This window comes from Chiloscyllium punctatum, chromosome 5 (genome assembly GCF_047496795.1).
Source record: "Chiloscyllium punctatum isolate Juve2018m chromosome 5, sChiPun1.3, whole genome shotgun sequence".
NCBI classification, from domain to species: domain Eukaryota; kingdom Metazoa; phylum Chordata; class Chondrichthyes; order Orectolobiformes; family Hemiscylliidae; genus Chiloscyllium; species Chiloscyllium punctatum.
Window position 1 is genome coordinate 4,285,444 of NC_092743.1, and position 9,435 is coordinate 4,294,878.

Sequence of the window (9,435 nt, forward strand, 5' to 3'; positions counted from 1 at the left end):
CCCTGAGCTTGCTCTGCTATTCATTGCAATCCGGGCTGACCTCATCTCAGCATCAACTCCACCTGCCGGCCGCTCCCAATAACCCTTCCACTTTACAAATTAAAACTCTATCCCCTTCTTCAATTTGCTGAGCATTGCAGCACCCACCACTCTCTGGGGGAGAGATTTCCATCAATTATTGACCCTTTGAGAGAAACCATTTCTCCTCATCTCCTTTTAAATCTGCCTAAACCTGTGACCTCCTGGTCTGGATCGCCTCACAAGAGGAAACTTTAACAGGATCTCCTCTCCTAGACTCCAGAGAGCAGCGGCTTAAACTGATCAATCTCTTCATAAACGAATCCCTTACCTCTGGGATCAATCCAGGAAAACCCCCTCCGACCTGCCTCCAACGGAACTACAAGAGGTCAAACCATATGCAGACCCTGTCTCACCTACAAACCCACACACACAGTTACCAGCAGGAGCACAGAAATATCAGGGCTCTCTCCACACGTACACGGGGAAGTGGAGTTTGAAAGTGATGGGGTGATGGGGGCCACTTTGAGGGTGGGTTGACCCTCCCCCACATGCCCTGCATTTACTAACCGCCAGCCTTGTCCTGTTGTAGAGCACCTGCGATACCCTGAGGAGCCACACTGACAGTCTGGCCTACACTCCCAACATGCTGCCTCGGCATCCTACCCTGGGCAACTTTGAAGAGTTCGCCTGCTGACCCCCCCCGCCCATCCTCGAGGGAGCTCCCAGGGAGGCGGAAGCAGCACGAGCGAGAGCAAGAGGGAAGCAGAGCAGAAAGACAATGATGTCTCATTCAAAACCAAAGCAGGCAAAGCCAGGAGAGGCTGAAGGGGAGACCAGCAGGAACCAGCAGGTGTGTGGGACACAGTAGCAGCTCCAAAGGAGCCTTGGATCATCACCAAAGTCCACCCAACCTCCGTTCAAGACATTGACTGTCAAGAGTTCTCTTCAAAGTCTGTATTTCCACTGTTAAATATCCCTGTAATTATTGTACAGAATGCTCAGACATCTGTGTAGGAGCAGCAGATACAACCCAACTAACAACAGTAACACAGCCAATCATCCAGCCTGGTTTTCATGCTTTGATGAAACTTTGACAACTGCTTTATTTTGCGACTAACCCTGAAACCCAACTGAGCAGCGTTGAGAGCTCCACACCTCGGGCTCAGTCCTTCACTCAACTGTACAGCATTGAGCCAGTCACAGGCGGGGCACTGCCAATCCTGATGAAGGCCTCATGCCCGAAACGTCGATTCTCCTGCTCCTCGGATGCTGCCTGACCTGCTGCGCTTTCCCAGCACCACCCTCCCAACTCTGATCTCCAACCTCAGCACTGCTCACTTTCTCCCTATCAGTGACGGGCACAGCTCGGGGCTCTCTGTCAATCATGGGAGGAAACCAATGTGTCCACAAGTGAGTCACCCCCAGCAGGCTCCCCCACAATACGGCTTCATGGACTAGGCCGGGGTGTCCCACCCATTACTACAGCAACCCAGTGCCTGGAGAGACAGGGTCTGCCACCAATTACATCACTCTTAGTTCATCCAATTCCTGCTGTTCATCACTCCCAGATCAATCAGCCCATCACTCCCAGATCAATCAGCCCATCACTCCCAGATCAATCAACCATTCCTATATCAGTTGATCACGCCTAGATCAATCGATCACTCACAGGTCAGTCAATCACCCATGCACTTCAAAGAATATAATACTCTCCCACTGGTCTTACCCCTCCAACAACACTCTATTCTTTCACGAAGATTTGAGTCATTGGTCCAAAACTTCGGTGCCATCTCCTTCTCGACAACGTTCCCAGACGCAAAACCCAGGTGTCAGAGTCGAGAGAGTGATGCTGGAAAAGCACAGCAGCCAAGGCAGCATCCGAGGAGCAGGGGAGTCAATGTTTCAGGCATGAAGGAGCTGACTCTCCTGCTCCTCAGATACTGCCTGAGCTGCTGTGCTTTTCCAGCACCTCTCTTGGCTCTGGTCTCCAGCATCTTCAGTCCTCACATTCCACCAAACTGAGATGCTGTTTCAACATAGATGCTGGGTAAGAGCAGGTTTGTACGACATCATGCAGCGAGAGGGTGCAGTAAGGGGACACAGTGCGAGGGAGCGCTGTGAGGGCAGAGTGAGAGAGTACACGGTCGGGGGGCAGTGGGGAGAGGTGTGTGTATGGGACAGTGTCTCGCACAGGGAGAGGTGTGTGTACGGGACAGTGTCTCGCACGGGGAGAGGTGTGCGTACGGGACAGTGTCTCGCACAGAGAGCGGAGTGTGTACGGGACAGTGTCTCGCACGGGGAGAGGTGTGTGTGTATGGGACAGTGTCTCGCACAGGGAGAGGTGTATGTACGGGACAGTGTCTCGCACGGGGAGAGGTGTGTGTACGGGACAGTGTCTCGCACAGGGAGAGGTGTGTGTACGGGACAGTGTCTCGCACGGGGAGAGGTGTGTGTGTATGGGACAGTGTCTCGCACGGGGAGAGGTGTGTGTATGGGACAGTGTCTCGCACAGGGAGAGGTGTGTGTACGGGACAGTGTCTCGCACGGGGAGAGGTGTGTGTACGGGACAGTGTCTCGCACGGGGAGAGGTGTGTGTACGGGACAGTGTCTCGCACGGGGAGAGGTGTGTGTACGGGACAGTGTCTCGCACGGGGAGAGGTGTGTGTACGGGACAGTGTCTCGCACGGGGAGAGGTGTGTGTACGGGACAGTGTCTCGCACGGGGAGAGGTGTGTGTACGGGACAGTGTCTCGCACGGGGAGAGGTGTGTGTACGGGACAGTGTGTCGCACGGGGAGAGGTGTGTGTGTACGGGACAGTGTCTCGCACGGGGAGAGGTGTGTCTACGGGACAGTATCTTGCACAGAGAGAGGGGTGAGTACGGGACAGTGTCTCGCACAGGGAGAGGGGTGAGTATGGGACAGTGTCTTGCACGGGGAGAGGTGTGTGTACGGGATAGTGTCTCGCACGGGGAGAGGTGTGTGTACGGGACAGTGTCTCGCACAGAGAGAGGTGTGTGTACGGGACAGTGTCTCGCACAGAGAGAGGTGTGTGTACGTGACAGTGTCTAGCACAGAGAGAGGGGTGAGTATGGGACAGTGTCTTGCACGGGGAGAGGTGTGTGTACGGGACAGTGTCTCGCACAGGGAGAGGTGTGTGTACGGGACAGTGTCTTGCACAGAGAGAGGGGTGAGTACGGGACAGTGTCTCGCACGGGGAGAGGTGTGTGTACGGGACAGTGTCTTGCACGTGGAGAGGTGTGAGTACGGGACAGTGTCTCGCACGGGGAGAGGTGTGTGTACGGGACAGTGTCTTGCACAGAGAGTGGGGTGTGTACAGGACAGTGTGTCACATAGGGAGAGGTGTGTGTACGGGACAGTGTCTCGCACGGGGAGAGGTGTGTGTACGGGACAGTGTCTTGCACAGAGAGTGGGGTGTGTATGGGACAGTGTCTCGCTTGGGGAGAGGTGTGAGTACGGGACAGTGTCTCGCACGGGGAGAGGTGTGTGTACGGGACAGTGTCTCGTACGGAGAGAGGTGTGTGTACAGCACAGTGTGTCACACGGGGAGAGGCGTGTGTACGGGACAGTGTCTCGCATGGGGAGAGGTGTGTGTATGGGACAGTGTCTCGCATGGGGAGAGGTGTGTGTACGGGACAGTGTCTCGCATGGGGAGAGGTGTGTGTACGGGACAGTGTCTCACTGGGCGAGAGGTGTGTGTACGGGACAGTGTGTCGCACGTGGAGAGGTGTGTGTACGGGACAGTGTCTTGCACAGAGAGTGGGGTGTGTACGGGACAGTGTCTCGCTTGGGGAGAGGTGTGAGTACGGGACAGTGTCTCGCACGGGGAGAGGTGTGTGTACGGGACAGTGTCTCGTACGGAGAGAGGTGTGTGTACAGCACAGTGTGTCACACGGGGAGAGGCGTGTGTACGGGACAGTGTCTCGCATGGGGAGAGGTGTGTGTATGGGACAGTGTCTCGCATGGGGAGAGGTGTGTGTACGGGACAGTGTCTCGCATGGGGAGAGGTGTGTGTACGGGACAGTGTCTCACTGGGCGAGAGGTGTGTGTACGGGACAGTGTGTCGCACGTGGAGAGGTGTGTGTACGGGACAGTGTCTCGCACAGGGAGAGGTGTGTGTACGGGACAGTGTCTCGCACGGGGAGAGGTGTGTGTACGGGACAGTGTCTCGCACGGGGAGAGGTGTGTGTACGGGACAGTGTCTCGCATGGGGAGAGGTGTGAGTACGGGACAGTGTCTCGCATGGGGAGAGGTGTGTGTACGGGACAGTGTCTCGCACAGGGAGAGGTGTGTGTACGGGACAGTGTGTCAGACAGGGAGAGGTGAATGTGTTGAAAAATGTGTTGCTGGAAAAGCGCAGCAGGTCAGGCAGCATCCAAGGAGCAGGAGAATCGACGTTTCGGGCATGAGCCCTTCTTCAGGAATTCTTCGGGTCTATGCCCGAACCGTCGATTCCCCTGCTCCTTGGATGCTGCCTGACCTGCTGCGCTTTTCCAGCAACACATTTTTCAGCTCTGATCCCCAGCATCTGCAGTCCTCACTTCCTCAGAGGTGTGTGTGTGTACGGGACAGTGTCAGAGACACAGCTCCCCTGTTAGTAACTCTCTCCTCACTCCCCATGATCGGTCGCGCTATTGCAAGTGAGGAAGGAAATGACTTGTGCTGATGTCAGTTTATCATGCTGCCGTTCCCTTTTTGTAATGGAGTCCCTCTCCATTGGCAGGCCTGGTTACCCAGTCGTGATGTCACTAGCCTAGCAATCCCAATCCCAGGTTAATATTCTGCAGATTCTGGTTGAAATCCCATGATAGCAGATGGTCAAAGTGTGGTATTCTGGGTGTCGCTGGCTGATGAGGTGCTGTCATGGGCAAGATCAATTGGTGACAAGGTTCTGGGTCACTAATGTCCTTTAGCGAGGGAAATCTGCCATCCTTACCCAGTCCGGCCTACATGTGACTGCAGACCTACAACAACGTGGTGAACCTTAACAGCCCTCTGGACTATAAATGCCGGCTATGAACACATCAAAACACTGCCAGGATGAAGTCTGGAGTGGGGTGATCACTTTGCAGAGCAGCTCTGAGTGTTCCCCTCCCGGGGGGGTCAGTGATTTTAATTCTCCATCTTGTTTTTCCTCTGACCTTTCAGTCAGTGACCAGCGACAGTATTGCAGTGAAGCACAAAGCAAAGATTAACCCCCATCCCATTCAATAACTCACCCCCATCCTGTCAATACCACTGACCAGCTCCCTCCCACCTGCCAATTCACACTCGTCTTGGGATTCAGAGGGGGCCCAAACTGGGCCAAACCCACTGAACCCTCCTCACCCCTTCCCAGAGTGATTTGGGTGCATGAGGCAATGTTTTAGTGAAGAAACCGAACACAGTTGGAATTTTTTCAAGAATTCTGTACTGAGGTGAGATTCCTGCCTTAGAACCTCAGGGTCAGGGGTCAGGGGTCAGGGGTCAGGGGGAGGCTATTCAGCCCTTTGAGCCTGCTCCCGATTCTATTCAATATGATCATTCAACCCAGTCCCCCGTCCCTGCTTTCTCCCTAGATCCTTTACCCCAAGGACTACACCTAATGCCTTCTTGAAAACATTCAGTATTTTAGCCTCAACCCCTTTCTGTGCTGGATAATCCCACAGCCCCCCCTCCCCCCCACTCTCTGGGTGAAGACATTGCCCCCCCCCCCCCCATCTCAGTACGAAATGGCCCACCCGTACCCTGGGACTGTGACCCCCTGGTTCTCCGGGAACATCCTTCCTGTGTTGACCCTGCCCAGTCCTGGTAGATTTGTGGTGGGACAGATGGTGGATGTGGGGCTGGGTTGGATGCTTTGTGAATGGAGCTGTCCTTTGTGTTCCTTGTCACTCCAGGCCCTGTATGTGTGACCCTGCATGCTGACCATTCCATCCGGCCTTTCCGATATATATATATATATATATACACACACACACATATATTAATATTAATATGCCAGTAATGATATACTTCAGCACATATCAAACTCTGCTCCATTGTCAATGTACTAATTCTGTAAAAATAATTATAGTTGAAAATAAATTCTTTCCATTTTAATTGGTTACTGGGTGTTTTTCTTTTGGCTGACAGTGAGTTGTGGAGATTAATTAGTCTTCATTATTTTAACATTCTCTGGATGGCTGAGACCTCAGCTGCAGTCCCCAGCTCCCGAGTCCACCTTTGTCCCATACCTGGTGACATTACAATGGCTCTAACTCAGCAGCTTAACTCGCTTTTAAGAATTCTCATCCACAGTCTCTGACATGACCGTCCCTCACTTACTCAACCACCAGGTCTTCGAAGGTCTCACGGCTTTTCAGGATCCAGCCAATTTCTACTTCTGGTCTCTCGCACATCGCCCATCCTACGTCCCTCCCCTCAGTCGCCCCCCCCTCAGTTACTCCCCTCAGTCACCCCCCTGTCGCCCCCCCCGTCGCCCCCCTCAGTCGCCCCCCCTTAGTCACCCCCCCTCAGTCGCCCCCCCATCATCCCCCTCAGTCGCACCCCCTCAGTCGCCCCCCCTCAGTCGCACCCCCGTCGCCCCCCCTCAGTCACATCCCCTCAGTCACACCCCCTCAGTCGCCCCCCCGTCGCCCCCCTCAGTCGACCCCCCTCAGTCGCCCCCCCATCGCCCCCCTCAGTCGCTCCCCCCGTCGCCCCCCCTGTCGCCCCCCCTCAGTCACCCCCCGTCGCCCCCCCTCAGACGCCCCCGTCGCCCCCCCTCAGTCGCACCCCCGTCACCCCCCTCAGTCGCCCCCCTCAGTCGCTCCCTCGTCACCCCCCCCAGTCACCCCCCTCAGTCGCCCCCCCTCAGTCGCCCCCCCTCAGTCGCCCCCCCCAGTCGCCCCCCCCTCAGTGATCCCCCTCAGTCGCCCCCCTCAGAGTCGCCCCCCCCCCAGTTGCCCCCCTCAGTCACTCCCCACAGTCACCCCCCTGTCGCCCCCCCCATCGCCCCCCTCAGTCGCCCCCCTCAGTCGTCCCCCCTCAGTCACCCCCCCTCAGTCGCCCCCCCCGTCGCCCCCCCTCAGTCGCCCCTCCGTCGCCCCCCTCAGTTGCCCCCCTCAGTCGCCCCCCTGTCGCCCCCCCGTTGCCCCCCTCAGTCGCACCCCCGTCGCCCCCCCTCAGTCACCCCCCCCCTCAGTCGCCCCCCCGTCGACCCCCTCAGTCACCCCTTTCAGTCGCTCCCCCCTCAGTCGCCCCCCCGTCGCCCCCTCAGTCGCCCCCCCCTCAGTCGCCCCCCCGTCGACCCCCTCAGTCACCCCTCTCAGTCGCTCCCCCCTCAGTCGCACCCCCCGTCGCCCCCTCAGTCGCCCCCCCCTCAGTCACCCCCCTCAGTCGCCCCCCTCAGTCGCCCCCCCTCTCAGTCGCCCCCCTCAGTCACCGCCCTAGACCCTCCCCTCAGTTGCCCCTCCAGACCCTCCCCTCAGTCGCCCCCCCAGTCCCTCCCCTCAGTCGCCCCCCCCTCAGTCGCCTCCCCAGACCCTCCCCTCAGTCGCCCCCCCCTCAGTCGCCCCCCCAGACCCTCCCCTCAGTCGCCCCCCTCTCAGTCGCCCCCCGAGACCCTCCCCTCAGTCACCCCCCCTCAGTCGCCCCCCCAGACCCTCCCCTCAGTCGCCCCCCAGTCCCTCCCTTCAGTCCCCCCCATCAGTCGCCCCCCCAGACCCTCCCCTCAGTCGCCCCCCCTCAGTCGCCCCCCCAGACCCTCCCCTCAGTCGCCCCCCTCTCAGTCGCCCCCCCAGTCGCCCCCCCCTCAGTTGCCCCCCCCAGACCCTCCCCCCAGACCCCCCCCTCAGTCACCCCCCTCAGTCGCCCCCCCCCCTCAGTGGCCCCCCCCCTCAGTCGCCCCCACCTCAGTCGCCCCCCACCTCAGTCGCCCCCCCCTCAGTCACCCACCCCTCAGTAGCCCCCCACTCAGTCGCCCCCCCAGACCCTCCCCTCAGTCGCCCCCCCAGTCGCCCCCCCCTCAGTCGCCCCCCCTCAGTCGCCCCCCTTCAGTCACCCCCCAGTTGCCCCCCCCTCAGTTGCCCCCCCAGACCCTCCCCTCAGTCGCCCCCCTCAGTCGCCCCCCCCCTCAGTCGCCTCCCCAGACCCTCCCCTCAGTCGCCCCCCCTGTCGCCCCCCCCCTCAGTCAACCCCCCAGACCCTCCCCTCAGTGGCCCCCCCCCCTCAGTCGCCCCCCTCAGTCGCCCCCCCAGACCCTCCCCTCAGTCGCCCCCCCAGACCCTCCCCTCAGTCGTCCCCCCCTCAGTCGCCCCCCCCCTCAGTCACCCCCCCCCTCAGTCGCCCCCCCCCCCAGTTGCCCCCCTCAGTTGCTGAAGTCCCAGGTGCTGCAATTCTTTCTGAAATCTCCTCCTGCAACTTCTCATTCCTTAAAGATTCTTCCCACAGAAAACCCTGAGGCATCAGATAACGTATTCCTCACCGAACGTTAAGAGTGGGAGACTGCATGAACAAGTCTGGATGCAGATCCAGTCTACACTGGGAAGAGAAGATGGGAATTCAATCGAGAGTAAAGTACAAGATGGGGCAGAGAGAGGGAGAGACTTTAAAAGACTCCGTTTGAAGGAAATTTATTAATTGTACTTTTTTTCCTCTAAATGCAAAATTCCCACCTGTGGGAGACTCGGTTTTTTGAGAGCAGCCATTACAGAGCAACAGAACCCAGGAACAGGTCAATCCTTGCTCTCACCTTGGACTGAATTATTCAACAGGACAGAGACCACACCCAATGGGACCAGTTACTCACTGGCACCAGCCACAGTGCCTCACTGTCAGAGGGTCAGTGCTGAGGGAGTGGGCACTGTCGGAGGGTCAGTGCTGAGGGAGCGCCGCACTGTCGGAGGGTCAGTGCTGAGGGAGAGCCGCACTGTCGGAGGGTCAGTGCTGAGGGAGTGGGCACTGTCGGAGGGTCAGTGCTGAGGGAGTGGGCACTGTCGGAGGGTCAGTGCTGAGGGAGTGCCGCACTGTCGGAGGGTCAGTGCTGAGGGAGTGCCGCACTGTCGGAGGGTCAGTGCTGAGGGAGCGCCGCACTGTCGGAGGGTCAGTGCTGAGGGAGCGCCGCACTGTCGGAGGGTCAGTGCTGAGGGAGTGCCGCACTGTCGGAGGGTCAGTGCTGAGGGAGTGCCCCACTGTCGGAGGGTCAGTGCTGAGGGAGTGGGCACTGTCGGAGGGTCAGTGCTGAGGGAGTGGGCACTGTCGGAGGGTCAGTGCTGAGGGAGTGCCGCACTGTCGGAGGGTCAGTGCTGAGGGAGTGGGCACTGTCGGAGGGTCAGTGCTGAGGGAGTGGGCACTGTCGGAGGGTCAGTGCTGAGGGAGTGGGCACTGTCGGAGGGTCAGTGCTGAGGGAGCGCCGCACTGTCGGAGGGTCAGTGC

General features: G+C 58.7%; 1 protein-coding gene across 3 annotated transcripts in view; it reads left to right on the forward strand.

Annotated features, from left to right (window-relative positions):
* LOC140476835 (acid-sensing ion channel 1C-like) overlaps positions 1-6,120 on the forward strand; it is a 474,098-nt gene extending 467,978 nt beyond the window's left edge. For all 3 annotated transcript variants that reach the window (XM_072569647.1, XM_072569645.1, XM_072569646.1), the window contains one exon: positions 611-6,120. In XM_072569647.1, coding sequence (XP_072425748.1) covers positions 611-715 — 105 coding nt within the window. In that variant the 3' untranslated portion in view covers positions 716-6,120. The remainder of the gene's footprint in view (positions 1-610) is intronic.
* Positions 6,121-9,435: the final 3,315 nt, after the last annotated feature.